The sequence below is a fragment of the Xiphias gladius genome, chromosome 17 (assembly GCF_016859285.1).
Source record: "Xiphias gladius isolate SHS-SW01 ecotype Sanya breed wild chromosome 17, ASM1685928v1, whole genome shotgun sequence".
NCBI lineage: Eukaryota > Metazoa > Chordata > Actinopteri > Istiophoriformes > Xiphiidae > Xiphias > Xiphias gladius.
The window spans coordinates 25,255,443-25,278,164 of NC_053416.1; the positions used below are offsets into that span (position 1 = coordinate 25,255,443).

General features: G+C 39.6%; 1 protein-coding gene across 2 annotated transcripts in view; it reads right to left on the reverse strand.

Moving 5' to 3' along the window:
- Positions 1 to 1,032: 1,032 nt before the first annotated feature.
- Positions 1,033 to 22,722, reverse strand: part of esama (endothelial cell adhesion molecule a) — a 62,313-nt gene continuing 40,623 nt past the window's right edge. The window contains exons 3-8 of one of the 2 annotated variants that reach the window (XM_040151261.1): positions 8,919 to 9,070; positions 6,710 to 6,911; positions 6,450 to 6,605; positions 5,300 to 5,422; positions 4,984 to 5,116; positions 1,033 to 4,278 (exon numbers count right to left, since the gene is read on the reverse strand). In XM_040151261.1, coding sequence (XP_040007195.1) covers positions 3,744 to 4,278; positions 4,984 to 5,116; positions 5,300 to 5,422; positions 6,450 to 6,605; positions 6,710 to 6,911; positions 8,919 to 9,070 — 1,301 coding nt within the window. In that variant the 3' untranslated portion in view covers positions 1,033 to 3,743. Of the gene's footprint in view, positions 4,279 to 4,983; positions 5,117 to 5,299; positions 5,423 to 6,449; positions 6,606 to 6,709; positions 6,912 to 8,881; positions 9,071 to 22,722 lie in introns of those variants that run through there. The other variant, XM_040151262.1, reaches the window with a different exon arrangement.

Sequence of the window (22,722 nt, forward strand, 5' to 3'; positions counted from 1 at the left end):
AGCCTCTAGTGCCAAACTCTGCACACACATCATTCTGTACAGAGGCGCTTTATCACCACAGTGAAGGAGCAGGAAGAAAAAACACATTTTTGACTGTAGGGGGACTTTAACCTGAGTCTTCATTTTCTGGTTTCTTATTCTGTGTGGAACTTGGGGAAGCAATTGCTTTTGGGGTACATAATTCTCTCCTGTTCCTTACTTCCCCTCTTCACAAGATGCTGTTCATCCTATCACAAATTGCAAATATGGAAAAAATATCTAATTCTGAAACGACTGAGAATTTGCAGTTTCTGTGCGTTGGCCGTAGAGTGGTGGAACCTAAATAACCTCTGCCTCTCTGCCTCTGACTGGTGGATTCATTCTCCCTCTTAAGCTCCCGGTCCTCACTGTCACCAGAAAACGACCTGAATGCTTGATCAGATCCCTTGCACATTTTTAGACCATACAACGTACTGGCTGCCGGGGTCATTATTTTGCATCACGGTACATCTCCATCACTGAGTGTCATGAATCGAGCAGCTGCTTCATGAAAGGGTGTTCCACCCCAAAATGAAACATCATATCTTCTTCAACCCCTCATGTATTGATCTGATCTCAGGTATGTGTACCACTGAAAATATCCGTTTATTTTCAGAATAACCATGTGTTGCATCAGGTAAGCGGTATTCAGTAGAGGGTTCAGTTCAACAATGACTGCTTTAGGTGACAGTTCAACAATAGGATTGTTCCTTTATTGTACCTCTGTTTGTCTTTCCCAAGTAGGGCCACCTTGCTGCCCTCTGGCGGCTGAGTTGCTATCTTACGATTATCTCTGGGAATGTGGAACAAAATCAAATAGTAAACTTGAGCAAAATATAGAAATAACCATTAGAATTTGAACTGAATTAGGATAGTTTCTTTAGGAATTAAACAAACTTACAATGATTTTAACTACAGATTTAATTCAATATCACCACTGATTAGGTTGTGCACTGTGACATTTATTAAATAAATACATGTAGTGGGTGAAACTACAGAAATTGTTAAAGAAATAATGTTACAGGGAATATGAATGGGAATTTTGTTTCCATCCTGCATTGGCTCATTATGTCCATTGGAGTGGCAGACGATGGCAAGACTGGAGTTTGATTTCTGATCAACAGACACACTGATTATACACTCCACAGGTCATTCAACTCACTTCTAATACGAATCATCGTCTGGCTTCTTTTATCTGCATAAAGACTTTCTCTAGAAAAAAAGGTCTTAAATGAGAAACTGCTTTGGAAACGAGTCAGTGCACCTCCAAGCTGTGGGTCTGACAATCAGAATAAATGGAAATTTTGGGAATGTTTTGAAAACACACACAAACACACACACACTTTATCATTTGGAATTTATTTGAAAATATTATACGAAGCGTTTTCCATGGACATTAATATGGAGTATGCAGGCGCAGACTCCATATTAATGTCCAAAGTTTAGGCCTGCTGTATAAATAAGCACATTTCTGCCGCAAGTTTGACCACAGGAGTTTTACAATCCATCATGGGTCATAACTCACTGAAGGTGGGCATTACTTTAGCTCATAAAATTATCAACATTTACTATTTCTAAACTCTGCTCATGTGCTCTTATACATTACTGTATAAAAATAAAGGTTTGTCTTGAATACAGTTTCATATTTTTAATGTACACTTTTTCAATGACCCATTCACAAGGTAAAAGTGAGTCTATTAACTGTGGCTGTAAAGACTCATCAAAATGATTTCCTCAACACTTTCGAGTCCCCACATGAAATCTTTCCCTTTTGCTCTAATGTATTCAAAACAACACAAAACCATCATAGCTTCGAGATACAACTACCTTTTGCTGTCACTGTCTTGCTGAGCATGTGTCAAATAATCAGAACGAGTCTGTAAAGGAAATGCCATCACTGAGTTTCACATGATTCCTTTCAAGACGGTTGTTGTAACCACGTTTTACCAATGCCGTGCACGCTAAAAAAAGCAAAACAAACATATGCTCCAGTGTAATGACAATAAAGTAGAATAGATGGTGAATGTAGATCACTATCATAATAGACATATTTGGTTTTTATATTTCTTTTCAGCTCCAAAATATATTTAAATTGGGATTTGTGTGACTTGAAAGTGGCCACAATAAAAAGAAAAAAAAGGAAAAGAAGCCACAATTAAATATAATACTCAGATTTCAATGCCCAAGTTGTATAGGAAAATTGATTGGATACCACAATTATGTTATGCTCTGGAAACCCTCAGTGTAAATATGTTCAATCTGTAGCCATTTTGATACATGGTGACTCTGCAATAAAGATCATCTAAATGTAAAAACTAAGGTGACATCGCTAACAAGCTTTTCGACTTTACTGCCCCAACTTGAAGGAGGAATATTGTATCTCCCCGTCCTCTCATGGTAGGAGATGGTAGAAGATCACTCAATAGGCACCTTCACATTAGTCTTCTTAACACGGAGAAACTCATATCAGCTTTTTTGTCGTCCATCAAAGTGGAAAGAAGGTTTATCTAAAAAACCTAAAGCCTGTACGTTATGGCCGTGGATCATGTCATGTTGATTCAACAGTTTCTTTCCCTACTGACCTTCCCCTCTAAAACAAACTACAACACATAAAGAGAGTATGTTGACATAATGAAGTGATACATACTGTATGTCTTTGGTTCAGTATCCAGTGTTGCAGGCACATTGCCTCTACTATTATGTGTTCCATACAAGCTGTGGGCAACAATATGCTCTGCTGTCTGTTACACATTTAACAGAAAATAAATATCATATTTACAATTTCAATGCTGCAGGCAACTTTAAATTATTACAACCCAAGTGTGGACTTGTGTATTAGCCAAGTCATCATACTGCAGTTCTGAATAGTGCTCAATATTATAAGAAGCTTTTGCTAATCTGTGTTTGAAGAACTGAGTCAAAGAGCATTTTATAAGCTGAACCACCGACAGAAATGAAGCCAAAAAAGGATTAGGATATTTTGCAATGCCGAACTTTTTCATGATATGTATAATATTGTCTTATCTTTCTTTCCATAAGTCTGCTGCAGAAATACTGTATACTCATTAAAACAAAGATCTTCATACATTACCTCCAACTTCACTAACTTCCCTTTGAGCAACATTCTCCTCTGAACAGTACTGATGTGCATACCCCTATTTTGGTCTTGATGAGTTCTCCTTTAGGTAGCTTTGGAAGTAGAGAGGACAAAGCACAGCAGACCTGCGTCACCCTCCTCTTATTTCATTTGTATATTCATCTGTGAGACTCGCCCACTGATGATTCACTTGCTGTTCACTCAGTGTCATTAGTATGGCAGGAGGAAAAAACAAGATTTCTGGAAGAAATTACGACATTTAAATGACAAAATAAATCAGAAAAAAAAAAAAAACATTAGAAATGCACCGATACATTAAAAAAGAAGATACTGGACAAATGTATGTAAATCATGTCAATACACAGGTAGCAATGTATACAGTGCATACAGAATATAAAAGATTTAATTATACTGAAAGCAAGTAAACAGTCTGTCTGAAAGTCTTGCCATGAAAGCTTCTTGGCGCAAGAGCATAGGTGACATTTTCATCTACTGTAATTCTTTGCTAAATAGTAGTTAAAGCGTTCCCTTTAAAAAAAATCAGCAGTTGACCCTTTCGGACAGTGTAGAGGGTCAGAATTCCACTGTTTTTATGTCAACAGCACTGTTTTGCCAACGCTGGCTGGCTTTAGACCAGCGATCCGGCCTGGTTCTGTGCAGGGACCATAATGGGCACCCCTCCCATACGGGCGATGTTAGAGGTGGTCACACCGGAGGAGGGCAACGGTGGCGGGGAGGGAGTGGCTTGGAGCGGCAGCTGAGGCTGGCTGTAGGTCTGCGGCGGCACCTGGGCGTGGGGCAGCTGGGTGTAGCGCTCTGGTCTGGGTAGGGAGCTCCCATTGGTGTTGGCCTCAGAGGAGACTGGCTGTTCGCGTGGCAGGGTGGTGTTGTTGTTGTAATTGTAGTGGGTGGGGGTGGAGGCGCCATGATGGCGGGATGGTCGGTAGCCGGCCATGCTGCCAGTGGTGGTGATGATGGAGGCGGTGTCGGAGGGTGGACGCTGGGGATACTGCTGCAGGTGGTGGTGGTTGTTGTGGTGGTTGGAGGGCTCTCTGTGGTGCGGGCTGGAGGCGATGGATGACAGGGTGCCATTCTTGGAGATGATGTCTGAACCCATGCCACTCTTAGCCCAGGAAACACGCTTGGGAGCCTGAGCGTCCTCCCTGGAGGAGGAGAGGACATGAGGGGGTGGTGTTCCAGAATTTGTGAGGATCATCAAGACTGCTTCATTTTTTCTTCTTTCTAATGCCATTTATACTCCGCATATGTGCAGAGGTTTAGCTACTCACACAAAATACAAAATAATTTGTTAATCCTGCATCTAAATTATTATAAGAGTAAACCCACCCTCAAAAGGAAAACACAGTCTAAACTGAGTCCAAATAAAAGCTGATGTGATTATTAAATATCTGGGTGGAAATGCATGATGGTAACAGAACGGGAGGTTTAATATTAATCAGACTTGCATGATTTTTCTTTAAAAAATGGAGGTTGAGTATAGAATGTGAAGAGGTAGAAGGGTGCGAAGAACTAGTGAAAAAAAGCTATTGACAAAAACCTTAAAAGCTCTCTCTATTGAACGTAAAACTATTTACACTGCTGTGTTTTTAGTCTACAGCTTATTTATTGACATTTTGTCAAATCTGCATCACGGAAAGTCCTGCTGCTTTGGCTCCCAGCAGTTCCTGTTCACACTGTGAGGACAACAATCAGCTGGATCACTTTGATACTGAAGAAAAAGCCCTGAATCTGATGACTGTGGGCTACGATCTGAGGTTATAAGGAAGGCCACAGGGATTTCTGGCTTTTATCCCCGATGGACTTCAGAGGTCCAGTCACCAGATGCTGGAAAAATCACACGAACTCACTTGATTTCATTGGCCATGTCGTCCTCACTGTCTCGTTGCCTCTTCACCAGGAAAACGAGGCAAATGAAGAGGAGGAAGATGAAGCCGATCACTGAGCCCACAGTGGCTCCAACAATCATACCCACATTGGTGGCTATTATCAGAGAACACACAGCGATTACATGTCACCAAAGCACATAAGTCTATATAACATAAAAACTGTATTGTCCTTGGGGATGGCAGACTATAGCTGAACGAAGAAAAGCCTGATGCCAACTTCTATCACTTCCTAATTTTGTGAACATGATGGTTGTTTGTGTTGCTGTGTGGTACGTACAGGTGACGATCTCCAGGTTGATGAAGCAGCTCTCTGAGCCAGCTGAGTTGCTGGCTGTGCACACGTACTTCCCTGACATGTTGCTGCTCAGGTTGCTCAGCTTCAGCGTCCCAGTCTTTTCATCTAGAACAACATTGAACACGGAGGACTACGGTCAAGCATGAACGCATACACTTTGTTCCATGTGTATTTGCAGGCACATGGACATACAGATTTTTGTTTTTATTTTTTGATAAATTAGCAAAAAAAAAAAAAAAAAAAAAATCCTATAAAATCATTTGCCATTGTTGGTTATTGAGATTTGATTGACAGGCAAAAATTGAATTTTTATCCTTTTATAATTAACTACAAAATAACTACAGAATAAAGTGTGCAAAAAGGGAAAGGGTCTAAATTCTTTCTGAGCCACTGTACATTGCACACACATAACAACACAAAGTCAGACTTTGGACATTGCCTATGCTTTATTGTATTTTATTACAGAATTATACTCTTCACATAATTTTTCATCTTTAGTTTTTAGTGTCGGTTATTATCTCATCCAAAATAACAAGGACTATAAACAGAATTATGTCAACTATGTCAGCATAATCACTGAGATTCTGTGCATTGCCTGGAGAAATAGGTCTACGTTTGTGTCCAGTATTCCTTCTTAGAACTTAATTTTATTAAGTATCTTATTTAACCATTTTCAATTTTGTGTGCATGGAAATAAACTTAAATGTGAGCTCTGTCATTGATTATACCAAATATATATGAACAAAGGCAGAAGAGATGTGTTTTATTATTCAGGATTGCATTAAAAATGAAAGAGGCATGAAGCTTGAAAACACAAACAAACAAACAAACAAACCCCCCCCAAAAAACAGAGCTTAAGCTCATCTAACTCTCAGCAGGAAAGTGAATAAGCTTTTTTTTTTTCTAAAAAACTGAACCACTCCTTTAAAATGAAACATTAAGAACATAAACATAAAAAAATAAACAACTCCTATGGCAGCAGCATCATCACTAAAGAAAGTCTCCCTGTTGGTGTTTCCATTATCCTCATTTGAAGTGAATCATTCTGGAATCAAACGCAACACAAGAATGTCTATAAATCTTACTTTCAAGAGAAGATTAACAGTTTGGTTACTGAGCAGGCTCCACTCACTGAGCATGGGCGAAAAGAAGACCTCGGAGGTGGGACTGGTTTTCCTCCACTTGTACAGAGGAAGGGGCTTCCCAGAGCTGGACTTGCAGCTCAGAGTCACATTTCCTTTCAGCACTGGCTTCCCTGATAGAGAGCACTTAGGAACAGCAGGCGGGACTGAGGGGTGATGAGCGGATCACAAAGTGTTTATTTTGTTAGATTATACATCATACTGTACGTAATTCAATCTTTCTTAGCCTTGAGCACAATTTATATCTTACCCTTCACATCCAGACTGAGCTCAGCAGTGAGGCCGGGGTTATCAGGGATGATGACCTGGCAGAGGTAACGACCTGAGTCAGACTCCTGGGTGTTGTTGATGTACAGTGACACGTTCCGTGAGGGCATTTTATTGGTGAACCCAACGCGGCCCTTAAACTGGGAGCTTCCCACGCTCATGGAACCTTTGGTGTAGGAGATGATCTGGACAAGGGAACAGAGAGCCACTGTCAGACTTAAGCAATCGGGCAATGAAAGAGGCTTGTGAGCACGCACTTTGAGAACAAGTACTTGTCCATATTAGTGCACAACAGAGGAACCGGTTTCACTGAGATTCGTGTCTATATGATTGCGTTTGGCGGATTTTTAATCCTGACATCATTTGCCCAGGAAATTGTGATTGGCATTTCTCGAACATTTGGTGGAATGCATTACAGAGTAAACTCAGTTACATGGAACACAGTTTGTACGCCACTGATACTCTTCTCACAGAATCCATCAACCTGGGATTTAAAAGACTTGTCTGCCAGTTTTCACATTGATTTTGGTAGGATGTGATGTCACACAATGTGACATTGTTGTGGTGCTGGATCACAAGGCCGAAACCGTTTGGGCAGAAAACAAATGCAAGCTAGAGAGCTTTCATACTTCAGATTCTTTTTAAATATTTACTGTCGTACACTCTTCAATAGTTAGTCGCCTGAATACCAATGAGCAGCTGATGCAAATCCCATAGAGCTATTATTAATCTGGGCCAACTCAACCTCAACCAACACCAGACATACCACATACAACACACAACATACAAGAACCCCCCCCCCCCGTAAAAAAAAACAACGAAAAAAAACAAAAACAAAAGCAAACATTTGTCAGGAACAATTAAGGTCCAGTGAGAAAAACTATATTTCGATGGATGTCTGGCAATATTCTTTATTTTCATTATTGTCAAGAAATCCCATGAGACCCAAACCAACAATGGATGTAACCTCCTAACAAGTATCGTGTGTGTGTGTATCCAAAGTCTGATATATCTTATTCCACTGTGCCACAGAGCTCCTTTTTTGTCCAAAGACTATTAAATACACACCAATGAGCCTCACCGTTGCACTGGGTGAGATGTTTATTCATTAACGTGAACACACACCCTGCAGTTCATTTAGTCTCAGACACAGATACAGCATCCTCCTGCTGTAAATACTCAAAAAAGCAACAAATGTGTATTAATCCAAGTCTGAAAATAGTACTGAACAAATGCACTACAAACTCTTCTTTGAGTAATGTCTGCTGAAGACCCTGCCCATTTGCATTTGGAAACTATTTAGCTTTTATTAAAAAAAACAAAAAAAAACAAACCTTGATGATTTCTCCATACTACTGGGTACTGTAGAAAAGCACTTGAAGTGTCAAGTTCTAGTTAATGTGTGAGAGACGATTACCTTGCGTTAGCTGCTGAACCATGAACCACAGCGATATGGCTGTACTCCCTACAGAGATCATGGGAAAACTTTGAGGCAGTGAGATTTTGTTTTTTTTTATTCATCTTTCTGGCTACAAATGAAGGTAAAGCAGAGTGAGACACTGGATGGCTGTCCAGGCTTCACTTTTAATCAACTGTGTCTTTTCCAGCTCCCTGAGTTCTCTTTTCCCCTGTTTTCTTTTTGATTGTGATCCTCTTTTGGGTCGTCCATCTGTACAGCCCAATAATCTGACTTAGGCAGATACATAAACTGAGCCACAGCCAGGTCCCTAGATAACGTGTAAAAAAAAAACAATATAGGGTTGAGGAGGGGTCTGTTCAGCTGGGCTTGTTACACAAAATTCATCTGCTTCATCTAATGTTTTACCGCAACAATGATTTCACAAATAATCTGATTTGGAAAAAACACATCTATTTTAGCCTTAATGTCCTAATACAAAACACACACAGTTGCTACAGTGTGGTGCTTTAAAGCAGTAAAGAAATAATACAGTGCTTGTATGAAAGCTTTAAGCCTTTTTTTTCTTGGATTAATGTCTAAGGGTTTACAAAGGAATAGCTTTGCCAGATTAACAGTATAAGAACAAGCAAACCTTCATAACTGTAATCCCAGATATCATAGCCACAGATGGCAAAGTGAAAAGATTTTACTGCCGGGCTGTAGATACTGTAGATATCACTCCAGTATTTTCCATACCTGACTGTTTGTAGGGTCTTTCCCTTCATTTCCTTACCAGCTGGGTGTTGTTAGTGACAAAGTTCCACAAAATAGTGTTGGTGGTCAAGTCACTTCCTGGCCCCGGGCTGTACGAGGCCTTCAGCACCACCATCTGACCCTTGATCACATCCATACTGGTTTGGGGCATCTGGATCTGGGCTAATATGCCTGGATAGAGAAAGACGGAGAAAAGAAAAGAAAACTGTCAGTATGAGCCACCTGCAAACCTGATCATTGAAAATATTTGCTTTAAACTGTTGAGAAAGCAGTCTCCAATCAAGTTGTGTGACTTTCTACATAACACCTTTAACACCCATCTGTAGTTACTCTAGATGGAACTGGCCTGGCCTCCAGCACCAGCTTGAGGAATCTCAGAGTTCTCATTGATCAGGGTATATTCTTTAGCTCCCACATAAAACAAACTTCAAGGACTGCCTTCTTCCACCTACCTAACGTTGTGAAAATCCGGCACATCTTGTCTAAAAAAAATGAAGAAAAACTAATCGATGCTTTTGTTACCTCTAGGCTGGATTATTGTAATTCCTAATTATCAGGCTGTTCCAACAAGTCTCTAGATACTTGCCGGCTGATCCAGAATGCTGTAGCGTGAGTACTGACATGAACTAGGAAAAGAGACCACATTACTCCTGTGTTAGCATCACTGCATTGGCTCCCTGTAAAATCCAGAATAGAATTTAAAATCCTCCTCCTCACCTACAAGGCCCTTAATGGTCAGCACCATCATGTCTGAAAGAGCTCATAGTGCCGTATAACTCCACTACAACACTTTGCTCCCAGAACGCAGGCTTGTGGTTCCTAGAGTCTCCAAAAGTAGAATTGGAGGTAGAGCCTACAGTTATCAGGCTCCTCTACTGTGGAACTTTTTTTCCAGTTTGGGTCCGGGAGGCAGACACCCTCTCCACGTTTGAGAGTAGGCTTAAAACCTTCCTCTTTGATAAAGCTTACAGTTAGGGCTGGCTCAGGCTTCGCTCGCACCACCCCCTAGTTATGCTGCTATAGGCTTAGACTGCCGGGGGACTTCCCATGATGCACCAAGCTCTTCTCTCCTCCGCTCTCTCTCCATCCATACGCATTCATATCCCATTAATGTTGATACTATATGTATTTCTGTCTCTGGGGCTGTGGTCTGGATATGTGACTGTGGACCACCTACTGCCCCCATGATCCTGCTCAACACCCACTAATTCAATTATAATTACAAGTGTTATTATTATCATTATTGTTTTTATTATTATTATTATTATTACCATACATCTCTATGTGGAACTTGCTCTCTCTCTCTTTGCAAAGACAGAGGGAATTATCTGTGGTGCTGCTATTAACTGATATTTGGTGCAGAGACGATTAACTGCAGTTATCCCCTGGCAAAGACACTCTTTGACCTACAATGTCAAAATATTCACCTCTTTCTTTATTCATCTCACTACAGGCACAGTACAAATTACCTGAAGGGCGGGTTGCACAAATTTCTCAGAGAGCATGCTAGCACAGGACAAGGTGTGAAACTTGCATCTCCTTCTTTATGTGATCTTTTTTCTCAGTGGTACGTGATTCCGATAAGGAATACTGGGTTTTACTTGGATTCACCTCATCAGTGCAAAGTAAAAGTATCTCTAAAATTTAGTTGAACACTGCATTCGGTATCTCAGCTAAAGGTTAAATTATAGATAAATAAAATAAAGAACAAGCTTGTGAATCTGTCTGAGACTGTAAAGCGGCAAAGTAAGAATACAGAGATGGTTTATCCGGAGTGGCCTGAAATGAACTACTAGTTGGCTCATTGGCAGACTGAAATGTAGTGTGTTTTTCTGGCCAGAAGGGGGCAGAAGAGATTCAAAACAGATCTGCTCCTTAGGAACAAACGTGAAATGCATTTTTTTCCCACGTTTTTCTTTGCATGTTTTTCCGTTACCTATCATTTTATAGGTGATGGCGCTTTAAAATGATTTGAGGTACTGTACTTGTTTGGTAGAGACGGTGTTTGTTAATTCCTTGGGGTTGACTGTGCTTAATTTCTGTTTACTCTAATTAAGGGTTTTCTCAAATAAATACCATCCTTTGGTGAGATAAGATGAATTAGATCATGTCGTTAGTCAACAGAAAGTACACATCTCCCCTGTATATCCATGCAAGAATCATGAATGAGAGACAGAGATAGTATAAAAGAAGATCAATATAGCAGGAAGCTGACACACACAGCAGGGTGACTTTATTTTTCCCATTATTTTATCCCTTTTTCTTCTCCATCACACTCCCCTTGCATAGCCTCTCCCCTGGTGTTTTCTTTTTCTCTCTCATCTCTAACCTTTCCAAAAAACGATTTTCTTTTTAACAAATCCAACATGGAGGAAAGATGTACCCAAGTGGTGTTTGAAATATGGCAGGTGAATGCACATTTTTTAAAATTGATGATATTTCTGTGTATGTGTTTGTGTGTGTGTTTGTGTGTGTGTGTGTGTGTGTGTGTGTGTGTGTGTGTGTGTGTGTGTGTGTGTGTGTGTGTGTGGTTATGTGGGCTAACCACTGTGATTGACATGACCCTTCAAATACTGGTGCAAAAAGTATGTAAATCAGGCAAATGACACCCACTTACATGCACAAACACTCTTCATCCACTACACTGCACTCTAAAAATAGAGTTTTTAAATCCGCACAGGATTTTTACACAAACATGCACCATGCAAACTGTAGTAGCCTGCTTCAGCAAGACATCCCTACTAATTAGTAACACTATTTGGGTGCCACAATCGTCACTAACTAGAATATTCATCCATGCACAGGAAGTGATGCAATTAAATGTAAGTACAAAGTCCAATCAAAAGATGTTTTCTGAACTCAGCAAATGTTATGTCCAGACTTATCAATGACAGCTGAACCTCTTCACTACCTCTGCACCAGCTGGACACTACAAAGAAGAAACTTGGTCTACTAATCTCATGGGACTTGACTTCTGGGTATTGAAGTCCCCAGCATTCAAATAGTTGCCTCAGGCTTGATGCCACGTGGGGCCACCAACTTGCAATATTCCCTGGTGCTGCTTTAAAATCACAATGAAAGGGAATTTTAGTGTCCTGCCTGTGTAGTCTGTGTTTCCCTCTGAAACAGAACATTGGTATGGATGATTTCAAATGCCTAAATTAAAACAAAACAAACAGAGAAATAAAGTGAAATACAAAACACATTATTATACTATATGTATTTCCTTTTTTAGGTAATTAATGTTTTATAAAATTTTGCATTTTAAATCTTCCACATTTTAGCGTGGTAATGAAAATGGTGAACCTGTAGAATATCAGCTAAAGATAGTGGTGCGTCTGGATTATTCAAAAACGTATAAATGTCTTGAGTTTATATTTATAGCTCCTAGTATATACTCCGAGTATATACATCATAAAACTAATTTTTCCATCTGATTACCCCCAAAAAAATCTTGGATCAAGATGACTAGCTTTGGAAATCTTTTTTTTTTTTCCCTTGGTTTTAAGTAAAATCCAAAAAAGAGTCAATATTAAATGAATGATGTTGAAGTTAATTCTAATGAACATCTCCTATGCGTTCTTGTCACAGGTGAAATTAGAGCTGCAACAATGCATCATGTAAAGCGATCTCTACAGAAGGAGGTGTAGATATCAGTTTCTCTTGTCACCGTGGAGGTGGATGGAGCGGATAAGTGATGTGATGAGAGAGACGGAGAATGTGTAGGCCGTACTCCTTTGGGAACCTTGTTTTTAATAAAGTGTTATGCTAATGAAATCATTACAATATGGACAGAATTACAGAAGGAAAGGAATCTTGGTGGAGGAAGGAGAGAAAGATGAAACAAGAGGAGAAAGGGAGGACAAGAAACTGCCAACAACACGAAGATAGACATTGTGTCAATTGCTCTTTAGAGATTTGCTGCAGCAATGACAGCCAGACCTCTTGTCTAGAGAGGTACTGACTGATGGGTGGATGGTTGGATCGGTGAACATGTAGAGATGAAAGAAAGGCTTAAACATAAATGCAATGAGTCACTGTGGAGCAGCTCTCTGACGATTGCAGTACGTCTGTAATAGGCTCGACTGAGAGGCTGCTGTTAGTCTCGGAGAGAAGGACGGAGGAATCGATGGATAGACGTATGTACTAACATAAAATAAGAATCTCTGGGACAAGGAAGATTGAAAGACAACACAACACAACATAATCACGGACCTGTATTTGGCCTTGTGAAATTAGAATGAATGCAATGCTAAGTCAGAGAATGACAGGAAGTTTGACATTTTGGGAAATATGGCTATTCATTTCTTGTCATGAGTTAAACAACCAGATGGATACCACTCTCATGTCCATGCGCTATATATGAAACTATTTTACTATCTTAGCTTTGCATAAAGACTAGAAACAGGGTGAAAAAGCTAGCCCAAAGGTATCAAAATCAAACCAGCACCTTGAAAGCTCACTAATTAACATGTTCTACCTTGTTTGTTTAATTCGGGGGCTGTGTGTCAGTCTGTTTCTTTATTTGCTCCCTCTCTTTGTGCTAAGCTAAGCTAACTGTCTCCTGGCTGTAGCTTTATATTTAACAGACAGACGTGAGAGTGGTAGCAATCTCCTCATCTTCTCCTCATCTAACGCATATGAATAAGTGTATTTAACAAAATGTCTAACTATTATTTTAAGGCTCTTTGTAGGGTCGAGGTGACTACAGAGGTTCATTTGTTGCTACTGGTTGCATGGATGTGGTGCTTACTCACTACTGTGGAAAAGAAAATGTATTTCGTCCTTAAATTGAATTTCATGACCTGTAGTGTGCCTACAAGACTTCCCACCCAGCCACCATTTCATTGGGGAAAATGGGCCAAATCTCCAGCTCCTCATTAGTGTGGATGGGCTGCTCTTCATAATTTAGCTTGATCAGATGGGCATATTTTTTTCCCCATAAAAATCTTGCCAAGTGCCGCTTTAAGAAGATTTCCTGACAGAAATCCTCCCTGATTCCGATGAGAGTGGCACCGCACTGGAGGAAAAGATGAATGAATGTATGGAGAGATGGAAAATGGAGGGATAAATAGAGAAAAGAACAAAGCCATGGGAATCACATTCATAACATTCACTCTTCACTCTTAATTTGGTCAGTGAGGCTTAATATTTCCCACTGTTGCAGGTCTGAAATCCAGTCTGCAGGCTCCAGGACAATTGGCTTTAAATATTCCATGGTGACTGATGGCAAGGCAGATGGGAGCAAGTTAACTCAGTGTGAAGAGAATGAAGGGAGTAATGAGGTCTGGATGGGTCTTACTGGAGGTAATGGGGGAATTTCACTAAGTCTGATTTAACAAGGTGTTTCATGGTTAGGTTGACAAGCTTTTATTCATCTTGCTGTCTTAACAGGTGAGTATGCACTTATAACAGGACTTGTAGGCCCAACACTGTAAGAAACATCATAGTAGGATTAAGGTAAAAACTTAATTTGGGAAAGTGGCGTCTACTGAAGGTAGCAATCAGGAACATATGAGTTAAACATGTGAAACAATAATGGACAAAGTTGGGAGTAATTAATAGGACTGTTGCGTTTAGTTTCAGTGTGGGGAAAAGGTGGATTCATTCACAATAATGAGCTGCGTGAGCTGTCCCATTACCAGCCATCTCACCTACGGATAAACATCAGCTAAGTTTAACACAACTATTTCTTTGAAATTCACTTACACAACAGCTGCTGACAGAAAAATTTGCTTAATGAATAACAAATTGAATCCACTCCACCATCCTAGTATCTAATTTCAGGATAGGCTTGAAAAACCTTTTTTCTCAATCAGCTGTTAACTATGAGCAAGGTGGTCCTACATGACACTTAGTTTTCAGCCTCATTTCGAACAGTTTTGGTTATTTCACAAGAGGTTTCAGTATTAATATTTAACTGTGCTCTTCTCACTGGTTTGAAGTGGGCGGGTCATCGTTGGAAAAAGGTGATGTCACAAACTTCTATGGACCGATCATGATATAGCAAAGTTTGTACCTGAGGCTGTAGAAGCAGATTAGCTGAGCGTTTGACGGTTAAACTTTTAACAGATAATAACTAAAAATGTTTAATTCTTAACTCTAACTGTAATTGTTGCTTATTTACTCATAAAAATGTAATGTTGTAGAGAAACACTTAAGATCTGAAACTAACTTAGCAGGCTCTTTAAGCGGTTTATTTAACCAACACCAATTCAATGTGCATAAAAATAAACTTAAACGTGAACTTTGCTACTGACTATGCCTGATGAGTTTCATGAAATGAAAGGGTATTCAGAAAGGGTGCATTAAAAAATAAAAGGCATATCTGTTTTAATGATTTTACAGTGAGCCTAACATACTTTACATTGTTGTATGTGATTTCTAACATCAGTGTAATTAAAAAAAAAATACTACAAAAGTAACTTTTGTCTCACCACTATTGTATTTGGTGACTTTATCCAACTTTATCTTGGTTTAAATTTATCATATCATATAACGTGAAATACTTTCTGCAACAGTGAGTATTCTCTGTGTAATATTACAGGATCTGTCAGTCGTATCTTTTGATACCAAGGAAGACATTTGTCTGTCGCCTGCCTGTATTGGCAAATATATACAGTATTATATATACAGTAAAACAATCAAACTGATGCCCAGTTCAATGGCCTCTACGCCACTGTTCTATATGTGCATTTGATAAAACTCCTAAAGTTGACCAACCTCAGTATATCGAATTTCAATTATAACTTTACCACTTGAATATCACTTGATCACTAATCACTTATAACTATTCTATTTTATTCTATGCTTAATAGGTTACCTATGTGCTATTTTTACGAAAGCTGTTGAGAAAACTGTTTCGAACACAATCCTTTCTTTAACAGGACAGGATATTACACATCATTTAATTTTTATTTTTTTTAAATTACTTTGACTCTTTTAATGTAACGTCTAGTCACGGAAAACTATTTCCTGGTAGCGAAACAATGAGATCGGCTCATAATGTACTGTCACCGAGAGCTACGATAACGTCAAGCTGTTTCATTGCTTTTGAGAGCGACAGTAAAACCGAGCTGTAACTTTGGGAAACAACCAAAGAGGACATTGATTACACATTATCCAAGCGCCAGTATGTCATGAATTCATTGTTCACAAAAAGACAACACAGCCTCCATCATGTGCATGCAGTTATAATGCAGTTAAGCGCTCGCAATACAGTGTAAGTCATCAGAATCCTCGGTTCAGTTTATGAACCTCAGAGCCAAGTGTGTACTGTACACATGAGCTGGTTGGCATCCCTCTGCTCGCTAAGGAGGCACAACAGAGCCTGTTCTTTCCCTTGATGATAGTTTGCTTTGTGTGTGTTTCTGTATGTTCAAATCTCCTAATTACAGGAAACCCTTTAGATTGAGCCTGTTTACTTCTACAGGGCTCACTGTAGATAAAGCAGAAGCCAAGCAGCCTTTGATGAGGGTGACCTTAACTAGCGTCTTTCATGTTAAAAAGATGGGTGGGGTGGGACGGTCGCTTCCTCTAAGAGTGTTATCAGCCAATTTGAGTAAACTTGTACAGCGAGTGAGGTGAAGAAGTACTGCAGATGGAAAATAAGAAGATTTTCCTTTCTACATACTAATTTCAAATACATCTCTTCACAATGTTATATGTGTAGAAGAAGCTTCAGAAAAAATTGAACTACTAACTACAACAGCCTCATTAAAGAATGAGAGTGAAGAGATGAGAGGACGACAGGATGAGAACAAGGACGATTTGGGGGGGGGTAGATTATATGATCTGGAAGATCAGCAGTGAGAAGTAGTTCAGTTTGAAAAATATGTCCCCGCGGAGGGCAGAGTCCTCTCTCTGGAGGCTGGGTGGAGATGCGATGCTACGCTCTCTTATGGAGATAAGCTACTGAAGCAACTCAACCCAGTTTCTCCAGATCTCACTTTGGATTGGTGGATCCTCTGTCATCAAAGCAGGAGCAAAGACATGTATGAGTAGCTATCAGCGGTTAGATCAAATGACGAAAGCATGCCACGTTGGTAATAATAACATGAATGTCTGCATGTAGCAGTTTCACGTCTGCCTATGTCGAGAAGCTGACATTACTCTGAGGTTACGGAAGCTTTCAGGCAGATGGAAGAGGTTTATCGTCTCAGAAACACAGCCTGAGAGTTATTTCTCATTTCTTTGTCTTGTCAGTAAGTTGCAGCTCTACTTCCTGCGTTGGTAGGGTCACATGTGGTGTCAGATGTATAGTACACTTGTCTTAGCAAAAATGGTAAATGATTTCCAGTACTGTACATACTATTAACTGTAAAGCCAGGAAAGAGTGAGTATGATCTCTGTGTGTTTTGGTTTGACTGAGTGTGAGTTGTGTGACGTTTGTGGCAAATTGTGTCAATGGGGTGACAGGTCAGTGGGGAAAAGCAAATATTACTGCAAAAATTTGGATGCTGTTCCATTCTGAATAATGTACTCACATTCATTCATAGTACATCCCAAGTTCTCAGTACTGACTTCCAGCGTACTAATGCAAATTCAAATTTGAACTTCCCAGCTCACTGATTTACTACTTTCCATTCTTGTTTTACCACACACATATTTCCAACCACTCATGACATATTACGTACACCAGTGCTTTATGTACTGTAAATTAGTTAAGCATTCACATTAACAGAAACATCTTTTATATTCAGCACTCAATTATTTAGTCACACACCGAACACCACACAATCACTGCTGAAAAACATGCAGAAAATGCTTTGACTTTCACCCATTACCTCCAAGATGTAAAAATGTTCATACACAGTGTATGAATATTTGATAGCTCATATTTAGAACAAACAAACCAACAACTACTGCCTACAAGGTACAATTCAATGAAAAAGTGCATATTCCGCATATATGCATATACTGTCCACATGCAGAATGGCAGTAGATATAATTTTAAATAGGTAATAAACCTTGAAAGTAAATCTCTTTCTAAATAAATTTAATTTTTTTTCAATGGGATTTTTCAAATTTATAGTTGATGCCATTTAGTGGAATGATCTGCATTACTTTGTCTGGTTTCAAAATGCGACACTCGCTGATACAGAAAAGACTAAATTTTTAGACTGAATTTAAGCGTCCTGCAGGTTAGTTCCACTGAGATCCAGGGTTTTTTTGTCAAGTGCAACATTAGCGGCACATTTACACACAGACAGAACAAAAGCATTTCATCATGAATAACTGATGGGAGAAAAGTGAGAGCATAGGAAAAAGACGCACTACTAAAACAGTCCACATGCAATCAAATCAAGTCCAAACATCTGCTTTAAAATCATCCAGAGCAAACAGTTCTTCAAGTTCCATCTTAGGCTGAAACTTTAATGTCTGCACTTTGATATTAAAATACTTTAAGAGGAGATGAAGGATGAATATTGAAACAATACTGGACACTGCAAAAAGAATTCAGGTTCAGACAAAAAATGTAAATCAAATTATAATCAAAGTGCCCATGTATTGTAAGTAAAGGTGGTGAATGTTTGACACAGGCCATGATTGCATTAACCCAGTCCTTGGTCAAAAACAAACTGTGTGCCCCATTATTGACCCACCTTCTCTCCCAATCGATGGCCATGCTCTACTGACGCCTCACATACATAAAAATAAACCAGAAGTAGTCTCACTACAGTGAGAATCAAAAAAATCACTGGATTTTTTTTTTTTTTTGGGTCGTACTATTGTTGTATAGACATTTGGTTCTCAAAAAGAAAAAAAAATACAGTACAAGAGTAATCAAACACACATACAGACACACATAGAGCTTCTCGTTCACACAGAGGACTCAGGGCTGGAGAGTGAGACAGAGCTCATCATCTGATAACTGTGTGAGTGCCACTCCTACCAGCATATTTAAAGCAGAGACACAGTGGTGGGACACTTGGGGAGAAGAATGTGTTATCTCTGTCCTCGAGCCGCAAAACTACTCATCAGTTGGGTACGCCAGGAGAGAGAGAGGAGAGGAGGAGGGAAGTATCTGCTTAATTGAGGGAGCGGAGATAGTGTGAGGCCAGGTCAGCAGTGTTTGTGTTTGTGGCTGCAGAAGTCTGCATGTGTGTTCATGTGTTAATGTATATGACTTTCTATCTACCTATGATCCACATCTCCAATGCTGGACTCTTACCGTCTCCCCTGACGGTTGCAAATTTGTCTCGGGATCCAGGTGTCGGAATTCATCCTATCCTCCGACTGCTAAGTATACAGAATGATATGTAGATTCAAGAGTCTGGTGCACCGTATGGCAGATGCTGTTGTCCTGGCACATTGTGTGACAGTATGTACAGTATTTATCATGGTTACAATGGCCATGTTGACATGCACATAATAATATGGCGATGCAATGAGTGACCTTCATTACTGTTTATTATAATCATAATTTCTTTGAAAATTACTATTAAGCTAGAAACATGTTTGATTGCACTTTTGTGTTCAAAGTCACCAGAATGAGTTAAATTCTTGAAGAGCTGAGTGATAAGAGAATCTTGGATCTGGTGTAGAGGGTCAGCATGTTTGTCAGTGAGGGAAAACTGGCCAGTTGATGAAGTTGTCATCACCATCGGCCATTAGCCAATCAGATGTTTTATTTCATAAACAATGATTCTGTGTGGAAGATGAAAAAGATAAGATTTTGATGGCAGCAACTCACAGCTTCCCAGCTCTCTTAAGTTTTTGTTAGCAGTCTGGGGATGGTATTGTCAGTCGGTCAGTCCGCCACTTTGGTCCAGACTGAGATAGCTCAATGATTATGGGATAAAGTGCCATGACATTTGGTACAGATAGCCGTGGTGCCCAGAGTATGGATCCTGCTGACTCTGTGATCAGTTGGTGAGCGACACCAGTAGGTCAAAATTTTCAATTATCCAGTGACATATCTCAACATCTACTACATGTTTTGGCCCACATTCCTGGTCCCAGATTATGTATCTTTATGAATTTGATCATCCAGTGAGCGTAGTGAATTTCAAAGTGTCATTGTGGGCTCCCCCGCACAAAAAAAATCAAGTCAATTGCTTTGACTGACTCCATTAGCTTTGTGTCACAGCCACTGATGCTGCAACTGCTAACCCTGTTGCTAAGCAGGTCAAAATATAATAACTAACTTCCTGTTTTCAGAACACCAGCATGAACCTGTCATTTTCACCTCATGCAGTGTTTGATCCTCACATCTTTCCCTCTGTACCCCTCCCTCCATATCTCCAATGCCCCTTTGGCAAGGCATGTCTCTCTGCTCTAGTGTCACCATGAGGTTGACATTTGTGGTTTTGAAAGACATTCATTTCTGAATAAACTGTAATAATTTTGTTGATTCCCTGACTTTTCTTTTAGCACCATCAGGTCAATAGCTGCCAAACTAAAGACATTACCATCAGCTCTACTGTGTTTAGCATTAATTAGCAAATGGTATCATTCTAACGCGCTAAGCTAAGAGGATGAACATGATAAATATTACTTCTGCTAAACTGATCATGTTAGCATTGTCGCTGTGAGCATGTTAGCATACTGACATTAGCATTTAGCTCAAAGCACCACTGTGCCTTTGCACAGCCACACAGAGCCACAAGGATGGCGGCAGACTCTTAGTCTTGTTATTAGAAAGACTACAGGAAGAGAAAGTTGAAGTCACGATGCCATGTTCAGGCTAACCTCAGTTCCACTAGCTTCTGTAACTACTTCTGTAGTGGTGTTCCTTAAAGGCAGCTAAAAAACATAAAATATTGTACATAACATAACATAAAACATGACATTAAAGTTTTTCACAAAACTACCATCCTTATCCAAACATATGAAGACTCACAAAACATAGGCTACTACTGAGAAAGATTCTTTTCCAAGGCTGGATTTTTAGTTGTTAGCATAGTTAGAAATGTCAGTGGGATTTTTGAATTTGGTTTTCTTACTTCCCGGAAAAGAAGTTCAGTTTTTCTTGGACTCTGTATAGGTTGTCAAGGCGTCTCACCTTACATTTGGTACTTCTGATTGGTCATACCTTAATGTATTCTTCAGTAAAAACCCTGGCTAGAGGTTCACTCTCCAGCATGTGAGACTTCTCTGTGGCTTAACCGTCATCCAACCGTATGTGCTATATTTACTCATGGGCTTGTATTGGATTGGTCACATTATTAAGCATGCCATAAAGGAGCTTTGTTGTGAAATGGCAGAAGGCTACACACACAGTTGTTGTCTCTCATTAAAAACAAAAATTAATGTAATACTGTATCTGTAGTGGCAGTAAACCAGCAGTGTGAAGCCATTTCAGCGGGTCAAGTCAGGTCAGGAGAAGGAATGTGGTCTGACTATACTTTCAATGCTTTAACAAGACTCACTTATGCTTTTTTAATGCACTTTGGGTAATTTTACACCTTACACTTCATTCAGCAAAATCAGCTGCCCTTTAGAAAGAGTTTAACCTGGAGACCACACTCACTATTTACTATTGGTCATTGTTATAAAAATGTATTTTTTCATTTGTAGCTTTTCAGCAAAAACTTATCACCTAACACCGGAGCAAAGGTCTTAGAAGTTGTCAAACAGTTGAATCCGCTTTTGCAGGTGAGAGTATGCTCTGACAAAATGCCGACAACTTCTTTTTCCTTGTGCCTGTTAGCTTCATTACCTCCTCATTGTTCAATTGTGTCTTGCTATTAAAAGTAATACCTATGCAACAAGAACACAAATAAATGACTCAAAACCAATATATAAATTTAATGTGAGTTTACCATACACAAGAGTGCTATACAGCAATGTATGAACCCTGTCTTAATTCCATTACAGTCGTGTTTTATGTGACAAACAAACATGCTCATGCTGAGAGATGATACTATAGCTCCTTAAAAAGACAAATTCCTACACATTTTTGTACTCGACAGATAACATGATTCCTATTCTCATATCTCTGTTCTCATTCTTCAGGCAACAGTGTTCATGTGCCAGTCTGATTTGCAGGTTTGTGATAGCAACTGAGCCTTTAGCAAGAGCAGAGAGTGCTTTGGCTAATTGGATCCGCCTTCCATCTGATCGAGACTTCATGGGAACTGCTGGAGAGGAGAAATTACTAGAAATCTGTCAATTGACAGAGCTTGAAGCTGTTATTAAACACATTCTGCAGATAAAACCCAACCCCGTCCATCTGACGCAATCAGCCTTATCAGGTGACAGAAACAATGGAGCCTCAATCAATTCCAATCCAGCTTTAGACCAAAAAAAAAAGTCATGCCTTCCACTATGGCCCTAACTTAACAGTAACAGTCTAAAACTGCTCTGCTGAGTGGGGACTGGACAATCTTTTGAAAAAAAAAAAAGTCAAAAGTTCATTGTCCACAAATAAAATCAAAGACATCCTCAAACCCACATACACACTTCCTCTGCATTGTGTGGATGATGGCTGGGAGGAAAAAGCTGGGCGTCCTGATAGTGCTGTGATGGAGCTTTATTCCAGGATTAGCCTGTTTGTATTGGTAGGTAGTGTTAAAGTGAAGTCCAGCAGTCGGGGTCTGACAGGAAGTAGCCTACACTGAGATAACCAACAGCCTTTAACACACTCTCTGCATGCTGACTTCTCCCACATTTGAATACTGGCTCACTGACCTATATTTAGGGTAGTAATGCTATCATCAATTTTTTACGTTTACTGTAAGCCAAAAAAAAAAAAAAAAAAAAAAAAAAAAAACATTGATAGTTCTTTGTTAATTTCGAAGAAATGCTATTGTACTACTTATTTGGTCCTTTGTTACCCTACTTTCTCAGTGATACAAAGCAATGACATACATGCAGAG